This window comes from Motacilla alba, chromosome 13 (genome assembly GCF_015832195.1).
Source record: "Motacilla alba alba isolate MOTALB_02 chromosome 13, Motacilla_alba_V1.0_pri, whole genome shotgun sequence".
In the NCBI taxonomy this organism is placed as follows: domain Eukaryota; kingdom Metazoa; phylum Chordata; class Aves; order Passeriformes; family Motacillidae; genus Motacilla; species Motacilla alba.
The window spans coordinates 12,632,095-12,650,738 of record NC_052028.1 but is presented as its reverse complement, the minus strand read 5'-3'; the positions used below and the strand labels follow the sequence as shown (position 1 = coordinate 12,650,738).

Below are 18,644 nucleotides of genomic sequence, written 5' to 3'. Positions count from 1 at the left end.
AACTCAGAAACTGGAGAAAGACTCTGCAGAATCAGGAGGTGCCACATCTTGTGCACGCTGATTGGAGGAATTAGCACAAAGCAAACTCATTGGGGAGCAAGGGGGTGTAAAGGGCTCAGCAAAGGAGTCAGACGAGGAGGGAGCATGGAGCACTGGAGCTCACTCAGCATGAATTCATGGGAACTTGTACTACTGCAGCTTTACTGTTTCCCCAGTACCACAACAGAGAAAAGCCTGTGAGCTCAGCAGCTGCAAGGCACACACCCCAATTCCAATGAGAGCCACGAGACAAGGATCAGGCAAGAATGGGGAGAACTTCTCCAGGGAAAAATAACTCTTCCCTGCATGCAAGACCCCTCCCAGAAGGCCCACACCAGCACAACCTTGTTAAGGATGATGTTCAGCCTCTCAGACTCGCAGTCCACCACCACCAGCCTTTCCTTCTTCTTCTCCAGCTCCTGGAAGAGCATTCTGTAACCCTCCTCTGTTGTTGTCAGGATGTTGACAGCTGTCACCTGCCAGTTCTTCTCAGCTGCAGTGTCCAACACTTTCTGCAGGACTGACAACCCTAGCGTGGGAAGAGAAGGGGGAGAGCCAGGTTTGAATTGTGCAATGGCATCTTTCCATCCTCCTGGCAGCCTGTGTAGCTGCCTCAAGCCAGGCTGGAGACAGAGTCATGAGAGTGCAGCAGAGCAGCAGAACTAGAGAGCAGCTAATAGTCTAGATCTGACCCAACCCCATCTGGGCTAGAATTAATGACTCCTGCTTTTTCTGGCCTAGCACAGATGACTCCAGGTCTGATTTTCCTCCGTAATTGGCAGATCAATCTCGTTGATCAGGCCCTGCTGTGGGATTCAGATAAGAGCTCTAATCCCCATCTTCCTGTTCCCCAAATAACTTGATTTCTCTCAGCCATTGTTTCCTTCTCATCTTTGATCTACTTAGGCTGTGTGCTCCTAGGGTTAGGGACACCCTCATCAATCACAGCAAACTGTCACTCAGCATGCTTCTCTCGCAGCACCATCTCATCAGGAGACCATTACTTTTAGAATTAGGTTGCTTAAATTACATGCACAGCTTTTAGAGGAGATGCACATAACAATTATCTGGAATCATGCTGGACAGCCCTAAACAACCCTGTGCTTTTGGAATGTTCTGTGCGCCCATGCCTCGTGACAACAGAAAGCAGGTGGGATGCTTTCATACCTTCTCCTTGTCTCTAAAGCCCATCCTGTCCCTTCAGGTGATAATTAAAGCTTCCAGGACAGAGATGTGAATCGCCTTACCTCTGCCCTATCCTCCACAAGTCTTCTTTGCTTGCAGCCTCCAAGCCTGGAGCTTTAAAGACATCTGAGGGCTGGGAAAACTGAATCATGGAGCAATGAGCTCTCTAGGCCCTTTTTGGTTTGTGGTTTAGAAAGTTAGATATCATATTCCATTACCCCACACAGGTTTTTGTTCTTTTACACAGAAAATTGACATGTACCAACATGGGGAATTTGGAGTTTTCCAAGCTATCTGCCAGAAATACACATTTCACACCTGGCTGTGGGCTTAGGTGAGATTTGAGCAAGAGCCCGTTCATGTTTCTAAAGTCAGGACTCAGTGCCCTTGAGTTTGACAGCCCAGTTCAATATGGGACCTGTTGAATAGAAAAAATTTCTCCATTTCAAATTCCAAACCATTTGCACATCAAGGATTTCCCTTGTGTTGACAGGGCTCGGATCTGACCCCATGAACACACCCACCCATACACACACACACACACACACACACACACACACACACACACACACACACACACACAGAGCAGGTCAGGCTGGTACTTCTTTTAGATCAATGCTCACCTTCAGCAGAAAGGGATATTTGGATATTTAGAAGAAAAAACAAACAGGGAAGGCATAGGTTGACCCAAATCCACACAACTTTTGGAGGTAAAGACTCTTTCTAGACCACTGTCTTTAACTGCCTGGTAACCCCTATAGCTGTGCTGAGAAGGCCCTGACGAAGGAGGAATGATGAGGAGGACTCCATCTTATCAGAAGGCTAATTAATTACTTTATTATATTAAATTATTATTATTATATACTATATTACATTACATCTAAACTGAATCTGCCAAGCACTCCACTCTGCACTCACTGCTCTGAATCTCGTGATTGTCCCACGGTCCTGACACACACACACACACACACTTGGCCCTGATGGGCCAAGGAAAGAAAACACCATCACTCTGGGTGAACAATCTCCATATTGCATTCTGCTTTGGCACAACACAGGCACAGCAAATGAGATAAGAATATTCTTGGGAAGAATTGTGTCTTGCTTTTCTCTGTGAAGAGAAATGTGGGGCTACAAACCCCTCCCAGAGAGCTGCGGCTTACCCCGGTCAGCGTCGTAGATGTACACGAACTTCTGCCAGCTGTAGTGCTCGATGACACTGATGAGGGCATCCTGGAGCTCGGGGCGCAGCTGGAGCACGAACTGGTTGGAGGTTTCCACGGGGAAGCTCGGAGTTATGAAGCAGACGTGGAGGGCCCCGCAGAAAGACGTGAGCATGTTGACAGTCCTCCTCTCATAAAACCCAAAGATGGCGTAGACGCCCTTGGAGAACTGTGAGCAGACTGCAGGAGCAGAGGGGAAGGTGGTGAGGGTAGAAAATCAAAGAGGTTTCTCAGCAATGTCACCAAAATAAACCTTTTCCCTGAGATAGGCTGCAGGGTCTCTCTGGACCAGATAATATTCCCCCAGATGGGTGGGTGGGTGAAGGCAACCTGTGAAGAACAGGGCTTGTGGCCATGGAGTGCCCTGCCTGTGGTCTCCACAGACCTGCTTTACTTTTTATAGGAAGAAATTACTCAAAAGAATACTACCAGTGTCCCCAAGGCTCTGCTGAAGATTTTGCTGCTTCTGGAGTAAAATGAGTTATCTGAACATGGAAAACCCTCAGCAGAAAGAGGCTACTGGAGTAATGGATGCATTCAGGGAGCAGAAGGAAAGCATTTGCACAGCAGCACAGCCCTTTGTGGCCAACAGCTCCACAGGGAAACCATGGGTTTGACCTCAGCAGCTGAGGAAACCATGCTGAGAGGGCATCTCAGCAAAGGTTCACCAAGGTTCAACACAGCTACAGAACAGCTCCAGGGGGATCTGTCCTGGGGCATGAGCTGCTGGCTCTAAGTCAGAGCCTCTGACACTGGGAGTGAGTTGGTACTTGGGAGCACAACTTTGGCAATTTCTGGTTTCCTCACAAAGCCGTGGAGAGAGGGCTGTGAGCCCAGTGGGGTATCAGCAGTGTCCTGGGAGGTCTCCACCAGGCGGGCTCGCTGGGTTCTCTGGCAGGTGTCTGTCTGTCCTCAGCCCCTGTGCTGTGCAGGGAGGGCTCCCTTGGGTTGGAGCCCTTCTCTGGAGAGCACTTAATGAGATCGTGGGAGCTGCTGGGAAAATGCCTGAGGATCTCAGCGAGACAGAGAGAGTTCACACTTTGGGTTGTAAAACTTAGCCCCTGAGACAGTCAGACTCATTCAATATCACCCCTGTTTATGGCACATCCCAAGTTACCATCAATAAATCTCCAAGCCGGAGGTGGTGGCAATGACAGCACTTTTCCTGTGTCAGAACTCTTGGCACTAGTGTTTCCTGCTCTTGTCACTCTGACTCTGAAGACCTTCGGCTGTGACATTTATACTGACTCGACACTTCACACATCACTCGCCCGCTCTCCCAACGCCAGTGCAGGCTGAGGAGTTGGATGTGACATTCTGGGGTCCCCTGGCAAGTGCTCTGCACTGCTTGGGAATCCCCTGACCTGATTCCTACTGCTAAGTGCCAGTACCCAACCTTCTGCGTGTGTGGCTGCAGACAGCCTCCTAAAAATGAGCCTCTTGCACCCTTAGCTGGGCTCCAAGCGAGCTCTGTCCCTCCAGCAGGGACCCAAAGTCAATTCTGGCTGGCTTACAGCCATCCTGGAAAAGATTGTCTTGTTCCTCACTTCGCTACTGCCAGCACCAAACATTCAGAGGGAAGAGCAAGAAATCCTGCTTCCCACTGTGCAAAGCAGTCCCTGCTCCAGTCTCACCCCTGAAACAAAGCAGCCAGGCTTCGTGGTGGTGCTGAGAGCTGAGAATGGAATCTCATAAGACTGAAGAAATTTTTTCCTTTGTCTTGGATCTGAGCCCAGTTTTTGGGCATCCCAGTCCCGCAGTTTGTTCGCAGGGTTGCTCATCTTCTTTTCACTGATTAGCACCTGTGATCTCAGCATTTCCCTCCCACAAGGGAATTTGCCATTCTGCAGGGCAGGGACGCCTCAGAAAGCCCAAACTGAGACGGAAATAACCCCCTCTTCTCTTTATTTTCACAGCAGTGCCTCTCTTTGCAATCAGCAATTGTGTCTGTATCAGCTGGAGTCACTGCCCTCATCATGAGCTGACACATCCAGGAAGAAAAGCAGCAGACCCAGATGGAAATAGTCTGAGCATCGTTTCCATGTGGCTGGAGCAGTGGGTCTAATGAAGGGTGCGAGATTCCATATGTGAGAGATCAGAACGTGATCTCCAGAGAGCCGGGCTTCAGCCTCACTGAGTGATTAAAGAGACATTTCCAGGACAGCTGAACAATCCAGTACAATTAATAATCCAGACAATAAACCTAGCTGGCTTGGTTTGTTTTGTTTTAGGCAAGGCATGGCTCCCTTGGATTTCTTTTCTATTCAAAAGGCATCTATCCTTTTTCATATTTTATTTTTTTCTTTAACTCTGTGGCTCAGTCACGCTCAGGCATCCCTCCTACACTGTTCTGAGACATCAGCAGTGCCAGCATTTGAAACAGATTGTACCAAAGACAACTGGGAAAGTGAACACTCTTTATCATTAGTAAGTTTGGAAAGAACCCTCATTTGCTTTGTACTTGCAGGATAAGAGAGGCCATGGACAAGGCTGATAATTTGAAAAAAAACCCAAAAGGTTTAACCAAGAGTCATCTCCCAAAGGAAAACAAAGAAACTCTTGTGTCAGTTAATCTGGAAAAGTGAAGAGTGAGAGCTGTAGCCACCTTTCTAGGACTGAACTTGGCATAATGTAGAAGCTGTGGCTGCAAAATTATGTAAATCTCAGGGCTATTTTAAATTACAGATGCTCCAAATGAATTTACACAGCAAAGCTAAAAAGAAATTACTTGCTTGTTATTTAATACACTAAGAGATTGCTGGAACTCCTTACATTTCCTTTAATCATTTTATGAAGCAAATTTGTTAATTATTCTGTTCTCATTTGATTGCTCTGCAACTTCCTAATAATCTACTACCAAGAATTGTAAACCTTAAGTAGAGGAAGCAAATATTTTAAGCTCTCTTTGTTTTTGTAGTGTTTTTGTTTTGTAGTGATGAGCCTCTGACTGTTGGATTTCTAAAAAGATTAAGAAACATAAAAGGGATGTAGATTGTGCTGGAATGCAAGGTCCAAGAAGTTGAGCTCTTCTGGTCAATTGGCTGGTAACAACATCACCCTTTCCAGGCCTTGTGCTGGCTATCTGTGAGCAGCCGGCTGGCCCCAGCCCAGCTTTTCTTGCAGAGAGCTGCAGTCAGCCTGGAGACCAGCTCCAGCAGCTGAATTTGGACAGTTCCACCTCAGCTCCTTCCTGCAGGCAGGAATCTGGGTGGAATCCAACAGCATAAATGTTTGTCTATCCCAGGATGTGAGCACAAGTGAGGAGGGTTTGCTTGGATGTAAATGCAGACATCTGTGGCTGTTTGCATGTGCTGTTGGTGGCCTCTGAGCTGCAGGGTGGGAGAGGACAGAGAATGACAGTTTTGGGCTGTACCTGTGCTCGTATCCTACACTGAATTTGTAATTTATTCCAGAAGATTTTCCCTCTAAAGTAGCCCTCGAAAATATAGTCCATAATGATTGATAACCGTGGCAACTACTGCTGTGCTCTCCCTGATCAGTCTTGTTTAATTGATCAGTTTGGGATTTGTGGCTGAGGCACTCCCAGCGTGTGCTGCACCACGCCCTCAGGGATACTCCATATCCCTCCTTCTCCAGGCACAGGATTTCTCCCTGAGATCTCCAGGGCTGTTCAACAAGGAAAATTAGGTAAAAGCAGAGGCATTAACAAGATTGTCACCTGGTTATGCTGAAGAGACGCTCCAGTGACAACTAGCTGTTCTCTGGACACACCTCTGCAGAGTGCCTGCTGCAGCCAGGTCAGGCAAGAGCTCATCTGACTGCTCTAAAAACTTTTCTAACTTACAGCAAAAGTCAAAATAGATTGCAAATTAGTTAAAGAGCGACTGATGTGGTAGAACAAGCAGGGGAGGCTGCCCCTCTCCCCCTGTGGAATGGTAGCCATCAGGGAGCTGATGTGTCCTTGAATTCAGATGAGGGAAAAGGCATCTGTGATTCACTCACTTGGAATCCACAGACTCCAGGATTGCTACTCTTTGCAGTGTTTCTCAAAAGCTCTCTTTTCATGTGGAAATATTCGAGGTAAAGAATGTACATCAGAGAGAAACACTGATTTTACTGAAAGCACACACAGGAGAGGACACTTATTTTGGAGCTGAAAGAGGCGGCTCTGGCCACCTTTGCAGCTGCTTCTGAGAAAGAGAAAAATACATCAGTAAATACATCAACACTCACAACTTTAAATTGCACATTTTCTCTGTGGGAGAGGAAAGCAAAAGAGGTGTTTTGAGTCTGTAAAAATTCATGGTAGAATTTTTTTTTTTGGCTGCAGCTCTTAACCAGAGCGAGTAGATGAACAAGATTGATTTCTGCATTGGGACAGTCAGAGGTATTTTTCAAGCGGGTGTTTGACCTGATCCATGTGTGTGAGGGTGAAAGGCAGATGTCAGATGAAACAGACATCTCTTTTAGGTTTTGGTGGAAGAAGATAACCCAAAAAGTTTCTCTCAGAAACCATCACCACAAAGAGGGGCTGAAATAGTATTAGGATTTGAGGTGGGAGGAAGGGCAATTGGGCTGCGCAGAAGGATGGAAATGAGGATTTGGTCTCCAGCAGTGAAAACTGTGCATTCTGCTGAGAATCTGCAAACAAGACTGCAAAAAGGGAACTGCTCTCTTGGGACACAGCTGGGGAGGAAGCCTGGTAGGAGATCCTGGCAACTGCTCATCTGCCATTTCCTTTAGAAGCAGAATTTTCACCATTTCACTGAGTTTAAGACTAGAAAGGGACATTAGATCATTTCTACTGACTTGTTGTATCTCATGGACTATTAAGTTTCACCCAGCTACCCCTGGAGGGAGCCAATAATATGGCTTAGTTGACTCTTAGGAGATTCAGCTGCTGCGTGTGCCTCTGTCAGAGAACAGAAGTAGCAGAGACAGTGCTAATACCCAAAGCCACAAGAGCGGTAAAAAACCTGATTAAATGAAATATCCCCAGATGTTCCTCACAAATGACTCATGTTCTCACTTGCAAGAGGGGACAGGCAGCCCAGATGGTCCCTGCCAAATCTCAGAGGCCTTCCTGACCCTGGAGAATGCCATGGCATCCAGGAGGGAAGACACTGCATCTTCTCCAGGAAAGCTATCCCTACGATGATGAGCTGCACATGTGACCAAATGATTCCTCTTAGCCAAAACAACAACAACAAAAAAATAGAGAAAATATAGATTCCAAAACAAGAAGAAATCCTTGAAACCACTCAACCCAGCACACGCCAAAATGAAAAAGTGCCTTTTAAAAATTGCAAGGTAAGTGTGGCCAGACTTTGAGGGTAATAAAATAGTGATCTCAGTTATGCCAGTTATCCCCTGCAAGCTATTAAAGATGAGCCCTGCAATGCCTGCAGCCCCAATACCATCTTTATGTGCCCAAACCTCCAGGGACACAGAACCAACACCCTCACTTGCAGCAGAACATACTCATTGACAACAGTGGTGTCAAGAAGCAGCTCCCACATGCTTCCCTTTGCTCACTTGCAGTGTGCTTGTGCACATGTGGGAAAGAGGAGGGAGGATATGCATGCATAATTAATTCTCAGCATGCCCTGCCTGGAGGCGACCCTGCACGGAGATGGAGAACCTGACATCAGGTTGGCAAAGCTGGTGGGGTTCCAAGGAAAGAGCTCTGGTGTCTGCTGCAATTAGGCTCAGCTCAGCTTTCCTCCCAAATGTTTGTCCTCACAGCTCTCCTCTGTGGCGTGGGTGCCAGAGCGCGTCTCTTCGGCACATCCCAACGACAGCATGTTCCCACAGATTCCTGCAGCAGGGGAAAGCCAAACACATTCTACACTCCCCCATTGTTCCACTCGTGTATTTAGCTGACAGCAGATATGTCCCACATATTTGATCAACTGCAAATCAGGCTGATGTGCTATCACAAGAAATCCATGTTTTTCTTTCAAATAAATGAAAGGTACAGAACAGTGCTCCCTTCCATAATTTCCCTGCACTGCTGCTCTAATGATCCTGGAAGCTGGAAAGTAATGTTGGTTTTTACATAAAGATCTGCTTTCCTTCCCTCATATTTTAACAATAATCCGTGACTGAAGAGCTGCTCATAAATGCATATGCTGATAGCTTCAATTTTTTTAAGTGAAGTTTGCCAGCCTAACAAATAAGTCTTAGTTTGCCCAGCTGACAAATGATAAGTTTCCTTTGAGATCAAATTGGATTTGGGGTTTTTCTTTCTCACATGCCACTGAGTTTTAGGAAACAGAAATAACATGGTGGTTTGGTCACCAAAAATTCACAACATGGTCTTTCATTTATTTAAGTGAACTTTTGAATTAAAATCATGGTGGTGGAAGATACAGTCATGGGGAGTTGACTTTAATCTCTCTAAGGAACCAATTGAAGGTCCTTGCTCTTCCACTTGTGTACTTCACATCTCAAAACCACTTTTTATTTTTCCACTAAAGTCTTTGAATGCAGTTCTTATCCAGTGTGACTACAAAACAGAAGAAAAAGATTCAAATATCAAGGGTCTTAATGAGGTCACTGAACTTGTTGAAATAAGGAAAGAAGGAAAATGATGATGTTTGTGTCAAGATTCTACTTGCTTCCTTTATTTGTTTTTAAAAGTGTTTTAGCAGCTTTGGGGTTGCTAATACTTTGTTGAGTCACATACAACCAAGAATTAAATATATTGAAGGGTTTACAGTCAACACAAACTATTTCTGATCACTTTTAATAGGAATTATATGCAAATCCCTATGCAGAAGACAGTGAGATCAGAAGCATCCTTAAGAGGGTCTCATTTCTTCTGTGGGTAGAATTAGATTATTATTCTAATAGGGACAGTTTGGTTAATGAGGGTCCTGTGGTTAACAGATCAGATTATGTGTAAGGAGAAATGGGTCCATTGCCATCTCTGTGTCAGGTTTGTTATTTAATCATGGTTTGGATCTTTGCTGCTTTTCTCTGAGCCCATCTGTCCCAGTCCCTTTGGTCAGAGGCTGACTTTTGCACTGTGCTCATACAGACCCAAAGTATGACCCCTTTCTGAGCTGGAAGCACTGATGCCATCTTCTCAAGCTGTGTAAGGCTCTTCTTGTCTACTGCCTTCATCCCTCCAGTGTCCCATAGCAGAGCCACAGCTTTTCCGCAGCACCCCCTGCTTTCATAACTTAAAAACAGAAAAGATGTGCAAAAGGGCTCTGGTGTCTAGAAAAAAACTCTGCATTTTCCAGCTCTAATAAAAGATTTGACCTTTCCACCTTGTCTCACTGTTTAAATGGGAGTGTTTTCCTCCATGCCAGTCTGGCTTCTTTCTGGGGGACAGCTAACAAACTCATTTGAGACACAGCCTTCTGAGAGCCTTTTGCAGCACGTTTTGTCTTTGAAAACCCTAGAATCATTGAATGGCTTGGCTTACAGATGTGCCAGAACTGTCTGACACTGTTGTTAGGTCTGCTGGGCAGTCTGTCTTTTTGCTGTGTCCAGAAAGAACCCAGCAGAAAATGCTGCTGCGCTGGGCTCCCTTGGAGCAGCAGGAGCTCTGCACAAGCAGCTGAACTCTCTTACCCCACAACCCTCACCTCGAGCTGCCCTGCAGCCACTCTAGAGGGAAGAAGTGATCCCTCATAGGGCCCCCAGCTGCAGATGGATGTTCCCATGGGACCCATGGACTCAGGAAGACCAGAGTTCCCTGCTCTCGTCTAACCCTCCACAATGAAATTGAGAACTCATCATTTGTCCTCATTGAACTCTCTGTGTCTGAAGCAGAGACATAAATATTAAAGCAAGATTACTACAAATGGAAAAGCGACAGCGATGTTGTAAAAGGAGATGAGGAATGAGGGTGGAACCAATTTTCCTTCTGCTTTTTTATTAGATGGCCTTTTGTATTATATTGGTCCTTCTGAAGACAGGGCTGTACAAGGGAAACTGAGTACAGGATCATGGTGTGGATTCTGCTTGGAAACACGAACAACAGAGGGAAAGAACAGAGCACCAGCATGCTAATAGAGTGTACAGCACACCTCTCTGTTCACCACAGCATTTAATTCTGGGCTGTAAGTGCTGAATTATTAAAACAGTAGAAAGAGGGGAGTGAGGAGTGGGAGGGGGGAAGATAAGCAGGGACAGAAAGCAAATGTGTCACACAGAGAAGGTCTTGCTGCAGATGAAGTACATTTTGTCTTCAATAGGTTCTCTTCTTTCCCTAATACATTATATTGGTTCATAGACATTAAAGCCTCAGACTTCAGTGCAGGCCTCAGGTTCTGGTGGGGATTTTGTAAGGGCCTGTCTTGAAACTGTCTGCAGAACGTTACACTTACCAAGGACAAAGATCCTTCAAAGAGAACCTCTCACACACAGGAAAGAGCATCATGTCCTTGGGGGCTGGAAGAGGCAAGAGGTACCTAAACCCATTAGCTGACACATTATTTATAAATCTTCACATTTTCTATGCACTTTCAGGGCTACATCACAGGTATCTGCTGAGTTAGCAAAGCAGATGCTCCAAAACCTACATGTGCTGTCGCTGCCCCAAAAGTGCCACCCCTTCTGCAGTCACTGGAGCCTTTAGTTTTCTGGGAAGAGGAGAGAAAGGCACAAACCCAACAAACTACTCAGCACACAAGGATTAAGCCCTAGAGCTCAACCCTTCTGTGCTACCTGGTTGCACATTGTGTTCACCTGAGGTCTGTGAAAGCACCAATGGTTTTGAAACATATTTAACATCTCAGCAAGGGCTGAGTTTGGTGCAGAATGACAAGATCCTTTGACATCTGAGAGTGCTGGTTTTTGTGGCCTTAAGTGCCTCCCTTGGTGGCTCTTTGCTACAGTCATGTCTATAAGGTTTTTATTTTCCCTTTTCACATTAATGTTCCATTCCATTGTGCTCATAGCTTTGTTCAGAGCTACTTAATGTCAGGGGGAATATTACCATTTCTTCCCTCTCATTAGAACAGCTTTAATGCTGTCTGCACTGCGAGGGCAATAAATGATAAGAGTTACAACATTTTGATTTCTGCAGTGCCTCAGAGCACCAGGTTTTGTGGAAAATCCCAAACAAACAAGTTTAAGCTTGAGATCTTTTAAACTCAGTGGGAGACTGTGTTGTCTGGGGAGCAGGGAGGCAGAAGTGTGACAGATGGTGAGATCTGGACCTATGGTTTGCAGTTTTATGGTCTCTGGTGGAACTTCTGTGCGAGTTGCTCGCCGTGGGTGGTGGAACAAACAGTTTACATGAAGTGCATCCAGTCAGGGTGCCCAGATGGAGCTTCTGCAAAGGGGAGATGCCTAAACCAGGGCTGCAAGCAGCTCTAGAGGCCAGTTCCTTCTCGTGGGAGGTGAAGACATCCATCCCTCTGAGTGATGTGAATGGTGGGGATGCAGGAACTGGGAGAACACTTCTCTGCACCACTGCTCCCACAAACCTGTGGGTAGACGTGGAGCCCCTTGGGAACGTGACACAAGATACCAAATATCAGCCTGGCTACCCAGCAAGACCTTCAGCACAAACAAAGTGGAACTTGAGATTTTTTCCTAAAAAATCTTAGGTGAAATTTGTGTCATGTTATCAGCATGACAGAGGGGACTTTTACAGCCACAGGCTTCTCCTGAAGCTGCACTTGGGCCCACAAAAATCATCTCCCATAGCAAACTCACAGGACTGAGGAAGGGACCAAGATGTGGGAGAAGCTGCAAAGCACATCCTCAGCTATATAAAGGGACCTTAGATACACATCTTTTTCTTCAAAGACCTTTGGGCAACCAAATCCCTTTTATGTTAGTGACAGGGGGTATAAAATACAAAGCAAAACTTTGGGAAAGGCTTTTCAGCTGGATGTTTTACTTGCAGAGCTTGATATGTCACAGTAAAGATTTATGCTAATGAAAGATGAAACATCATCAACTCTACACAGAGGCCAGTGAAGACACCAGGAGCCTCTCAGTTATCCTGCTGTAGGACTGAGAAAATAACCTGGAAAATGGGAGTTGTGGCTTAGGGCAAAGAATGTTAGAGCATCCTTAACATTAGGAAAACACTGAGATCCCTTCCTGACGTGCCTACTTGTGAGCAAACACCTTCCCTACTGATTTCTATTCTGGGAGAATTTTTAGGCTGCTGGAGAAAGAGACTCTCTAGTGAGCTGCAGAGAGCAAGAGGGATCATGTAAAACACTCTGCATAAATGCAAATTGCAGGGAGGCCAACCAGAGCACAGGAAGGGGAGCTCCTGCAAACCTGGGGGTTGTTCATCATTGCAGAGCAGTGACACTGCACTCACAGATGCAGGTTCTGCCTCAAGCAGTCACTCAGTGCAAACCAAAGCTGATGACATGATTTAGGCAGCTAGTGAGAAAACCCCACTGCTTCTCAGCAGAAACTTTACCTGTAAAATATTATTTAGACAGAAAAGCAGCAGCAGACTGGGGGATGCTAATTTGTACCACTTCTCACAAGCATCAGAGACTCTTTCACCAGGTGTTGCTCAACACTTCTGTTGACATTACAGAGAAATGCCTCTAATGAAATTTGTTCATGAAACCAGGATCACTTGCCAGCCAGGGACAGGCAGGTCTTGCACAGAAAGGCACCAGGAGCACCAGCTTTTCAAGGAGTGGAAACATTCCTTGGATTTAACGAATGTTGTGCAAGACAGCTGAGCCATGGAAAGCTTCACACTTCAGGACTTGCTTCCCACAAGGAAAACTGGGAAACAACACCATGTACTGGACTCTAACTGCACAGCTAAAGTGAACACATGGATGGCTAAAGGTATAATTAACCTAATTAAGGCACCATTTATTCCAGAAGCCTCTGGGGGAAAGGCAGGTGGAACTTCCAGCTACAGGAGAAGGTTGACAGGGCAGAGGCTGCTGCCATTGGTGGGAAGAACCCAAATAAAAACTTTGTGTGGAAGAACAGACAAGAAGAAACATCCCTGGGACAGGTTTTTTTCTCTTGGTGTTCACAGGAAGCCCGAGGTGCAATATAAAACCTGTGATTTTACACCTCTGGGACTGTCCTACCTAACCTGTGAGGGCTGTGATTTTCTTCTCCCTGTATTGCAACCCACTTTCAGTGCTGAATGTGGCAGAGAGGAGTGTGCAGTGTAGCCTTCACTTCCAGCTCCTGACCCTCCTGCTGGAGTAAAGATTCATTTCCCTGTGAGAGAAATTCTTTGTGGCTGTGTCTATTTAACATGGCAGTGAACATCTGCAGTGGTATTTCCAAAGAGTTTGTTGGGATCATTCCTCTGCACTGCTACTCCTGGCAGTAGAGCAATGTCAGCTGAGAGCCTCAGTGGCATTTCCAAAACATGCCTGAATTACTGAGTTGACTGCTGTGTCTGTTTAAAGAAGAGATGTTGGAATGATCTTTAGGTGATTTGGGTGTGTAAAGAAGCCACATGGTGCATGCAACCTCTGAAAATTAGGCTTTTGCTAATGTATACTGAAAGCTTTTTTCCTGTGACAATTTTACCAGTGCACTCCTGAGGAAAGATGCTTTTCTGGCATTGCCTGAGGAGCACTGGAAGAACTGGGGTCATGTGCAGGTTTGGTTGACAGAATCAACCTCTGTCCATGTGCACCTTGCACCACCCTGATGGTGCAGCTGTAAATCCATGGCTATAATCCACTTGCATCCTCCTGCAAACTTTTTTTCTTGAACCTCTCACGTAAAGAGAGTTGAGAAAAATTATCAGCTTTCTGCCTGGTTAGAAATATTAGCCTGTGCAGTATAAGCAAGACAGCTAAGAAAAATTTTATTTCCGTGTAGGAAAGTTGTCTAGATTATAGTTTCCCTGGTAACTACATTGAGGCCAACAGAATTACACTGGGTCTAACTATGGTCTAGTTTTGTCAGGTGGGAAACACATCATGTTTCCTGCAGGAGGCTGCAGGGATCCAGGACCTGATTTGTGGGTGCACTCAGCTGTGGCTTGCTTGTAAAGTGTGTTTGCTTCATGTCTGCTTGAGCACAGGTCACCAGGTCCTCCTCAGAATGAAACCAAAAGGAATTTGTGATAAAAGACCCTCGAGAAACTTTTCTTGACATCCTTATTGGAAAAATAAAAAGCAAAGCAAATGGATGGGAAATAACAGAAACCTGAGGAGTTGTGAAAGCTGGATGGGAGAGAGGAACAGGGGAAAGGAGATGCAAGCTTGAGGTTCACTGATGGGAGAGCAGCCATTTAAATTTCAAATCAATTGGAGCTTTGAAAGAGAAAAACAAGGATGAAAGAGAGTGTGAAGGGGGGCTGAGTGCAGGTGCATTCAGGGATTCAAGGGTCAGGTTCCTTTTTCTGGCAGGTGGGGGAGGAACATGGGCATCTGGGTCACTGTTTTTCCTCTCTCTGAATGGAAAAAGTAACATTTTCCCCCTCTTCAATGCTGACAAGTTTTATCTAAGATGGGTTTTTCCAAACCTCGCTGCCTGAAGCCTGGCAGTCTGTCCTCCATTAATGTTTTTAACCTAATTTCACAGCTGGACAGACTGAGGCAGCCACCTGTGCAAAGACACAGAACCTTTTTGGGGTGGCACCCATGTGCCCTCACATGGACAGCTCTTTGTCAGACAATGGAGAGCAGGCCCATTGCAGCATTTTTCCAGTAGGATGCTCACATTTCACTAGTGAAAAGCCCTTCCCCAGTGGATGGTGCCTGCTCCAAGGGCACTCCCTGTCCCTGTTCACTCCTCTCACCCATCCTTTTGGAGGAGGGAACGTGCTGACAGCAGAACAGGGCAGCTCTGCAGTGCTGTGATGCTCCTGCCTGAGCACACACAGACTTGGCATCTCACCCCAGGCTCGGGGATTTTGTGGCCAGCTGTTGAGTGGGCACTTTGCAGCAGAACTCATGTACTGGTTTTAGCACTAAAAGCATTGCAATTCCTCTCACAGCTCAGCCTCAGCCCCCGCTGATTCACCCTGGGCTGGAGGGAAGAAGGACAACATGACCTCTGGCCTGCAAGACTGGAGACCTTCCCAGAACAAAGCCATGCCCCCTCCAATGCCTTTTGTTTGGCTCTCTCTGTGTGATTTCATGGTTTATTAGCTTTTAAAAAGCACAAGGCTTATCTAATGGCTTGACTTTCAGCAAGGCACTGGGTGCCCAGCTGGTGGCTTTTGAGTTTCTGCCAGGCATTGCTTTCTGGGCCAAGAAAGTCTCTCCCTGTGGGGCAGGGATGGTCTGGACCAGCAGCTCTGTGGATCTCAATTCAAGTTTACCCCATCTCCAGTCCTCAGTGGAGCAAAGGGGAGTTATTTTTCCCATTGGCTCTGCCAGGTGGATGCAGCATGGACTGTGGGTCTCAGTTAAATGAAAATGTAGGAGGAAAAGTTGGCCACCTTTGCCACAAGACTTGTCCTATTCCTGCATCACACTGGCATACCTTTTGTTGCAAAACAGAGGATCTTTGAGAAAGATAAAAAGACCCAATTTTATGGACAATTTATATTTTAGGAGCATGCTTCTAAATGAAATTTTCTTCAGTGCTTATACAGACTCTTCATTTCTGGTTAGAAGCCTCCCACTTTATTTTCTAGGCATGAGATCTTATATTTGTTCAGCACCTAACACCTAGGGGAATCTCAAATTGTAGCTACTCTGTTTTTAGCCTTCTCCCTTAAAAAAAATTACATTCTTGAAAGTTACAAAGCAACTGGCCAGGCTTTTGATGATCTTTCATTAAACAGAAAGCAAACATTCAAATGGTCCATTGGACAAGCAAAGAATCAATTTGTTTGAAGAAAAGTTACCCGAGACACCCCAGCTATTTTAGTTCATTTTACCATAAAAGCTTTGGTAGGCTTTACTTTTAGCATCTCTGAGACAAAACTAATGCCAATGGAACAGATCCAATAAAGACAGGCAACAAAGCTAGCTGAAATTTCTCATCACCTTCTTTTCCCCTTCAAATGAAAACTGAGGCCTGATCAAAAGCAGGAGGTTGCTGGTTTTGACAAAACAGCCTGATTTTCCCAGGGAAAAACAAAAGGGGAAAAAGTTTTACTGTTAAGGCAGAACATTAAAAGATAAATTCTGGGATGCAATTAACCCTCCTCCCCTGCTCTGGATCATAAATTGCTCTACAAGAGCTGGCAGTGTTCTTTCCCCCTCAAAGAGATGCTGCAAGGCCAGTGAGGCAGAGCAGCAGCGATGAATCTGAGAGGTGGAGAATCTGGGGTCAGAGGAAATGTTGGCAGCGTTCACGCTCCGCTGCAGGTGGGATGTTTAGCCACTCCCAGAACTCCGTCTCCTGAGAAACTCACTCTTATTTCTGTGTGTATTTGCACTTGCTCTGCACCCAGAGAACCTCTGCTCGGCACAGCATGTGTCCTCTGTCCTGCCCTGCTCACAGAGGCATGTGTCACAGTGTCACAGTGTGTCCCAGCCCTCAGCCGTCTACTCCCCATTGCCCCCCCAGTGCTCGCCTTTCCCTGCTCCAACAGGTACAGCCACATCTGTCCCTGTGCTTCAGCTCCATCCCTGCTTTGTCACCTGCCCTGGAGCAGCTCCTTATCAGCCTCAGCAGTGCCCCACAATCCTTCCCACCCATGGGGCATGGCTGGCTTTTTCCACGACCCTGTCCCTGTGATGCAGGAGCCCTCCGCATATCCCAGCACTGCTGCAATAATGAGTGACACAGGGACCCCAGGCAGGTGCAAAGGAGTGCTCTTTATCGCCAAAAACCTGGCCTTTTAAAGCAGTTAGCCAGTTATCAGTTTACACAGTTGTGAGGAACAACAAGCCCAAGCCAACCAACCACCAAACACCACGATGTGGACATGTGGCAGTCACGCAGCATGTCTCTCACATCTCTCACTTCCCTCAGGTCTCTCTACCCCTATTCCAGCTGAGTCACTCTCCCACAGTTCCCTTCTCCTTAGCCTAAGTAACAGGCCAGAGCAATGCTACAAGGCCTTCCCTCTGTAACCCCTCAGCACTGGTCACACAGCACTGTGTCCCACAAGTGCACGGCTGTGAGTGACCCCGTGGTGCTGCAGCTACAGGAACACACACCCCTGCCGTGCAGGGAGCCCCTCCGGCATTCCCAAGTCCCTTCTGCCACGCACTTCCCACGTCCTCCTTTCCACGTCCCACCCGTGCACACACACAAACACGCACAAATCCTTTCATTAGTTAAATCCCAGGTTTTTACATTGCCTTTCTCACATGAAGCCCTTCCTTATCACCCTGCTCCCAGACGCCCGGGCTAATCTCTCTCCCTGTGCCACGCGTGCCCACCCGCTTATCTTCCCTCTCTTCTACACACACACACACAGTTTTTTACACAGAGACTAATCCTTCTCAGTGTCATGCACCTCAAAATCCTCCTTACCACGCCCCCTCCTCACTGAGTAATCCTTTTTGGAGTCTCGGGCACGGGATCCCGCTGACAGCGTCCCTCCACACGCATCCATGGCACGCTCCTCACACACAGCAACTTCTTTGTGTCTCACACACACCATCACCCCCTCTCCCTTTGTGTCACACACACCATCACCCCCCCTTTGTGTCACACACAACACCAAGCACATATTTTTCCTTAAGTCTGACACATCCATGTGAACCTGCCCCCAGTGCAGTAAAACCAGCATATTTTTAAAGTGAGATAAACCAATGTAAATGAGATTATTTGGGGACGAAACCTTGGATATTTGAGCAACTGTCCTGAAAAAAGGAGATGTTGTCACATGAGAGATTGTAGAGGATCTGGCTTTCAGTGCAGGGAAGCAAAGGCTGAGAGGGGATGTGTTGCTGCTTATAAAAACGTCAGAGGGGTAAACACTAGAGAAGAGCTATTGAGGCTAAAGGACAACATTGGCATGAGAACAAGTGAGAATAAACTAGTCATGAATAAATGCAGGCTGTGAACCACAGAGAGATTTGTAACCATGGGAGGAGAGCAGCTTGGGTTTTGCTTTCCAAAGGGAGCACTGGAGCAAAAGCAGAGCTGGTTTTGTCTGCAGCATCGTTTTTTGTCTGAGCGCACAACCCCGAGGTGGGCTGGAATCACCCCGCTGCACCTGCACACTGACTATCAGCAGAGGTAAACAGTGCAAAAGCACTTTGTTTCTTGCCTCTTTCTCCTCATCTGCAGCAGTGGGGTGGGGAAATGGAGCAGAGAGCCCCGTGCTCCGTGGGCAGTGCAGGTGCAGCACCCACGGCTCTGCTGAGGCTGCTGTGGCGGGCACGAACCACATTCCCGTTTCCTCAG

At 46.6% G+C, this 18,644-nt stretch overlaps 1 protein-coding gene across 2 annotated transcripts in view; it reads right to left on the bottom strand.

Annotated features, from left to right (window-relative positions):
• The window catches only part of GRIA1 (glutamate ionotropic receptor AMPA type subunit 1), a 120,142-nt gene that overhangs the window by 61,831 nt on the left and 39,667 nt on the right, over positions 1 to 18,644 (bottom strand). For both annotated transcript variants that reach the window (XM_038150012.1, XM_038150011.1), the window contains exons 3-4: positions 2,385 to 2,624; positions 384 to 568 (exon numbers count right to left, since the gene is read on the bottom strand). In XM_038150012.1, the coding sequence (XP_038005940.1) occupies positions 384 to 568; positions 2,385 to 2,624 (425 nt within the window). The remainder of the gene's footprint in view (positions 1 to 383; positions 569 to 2,384; positions 2,625 to 18,644) is intronic.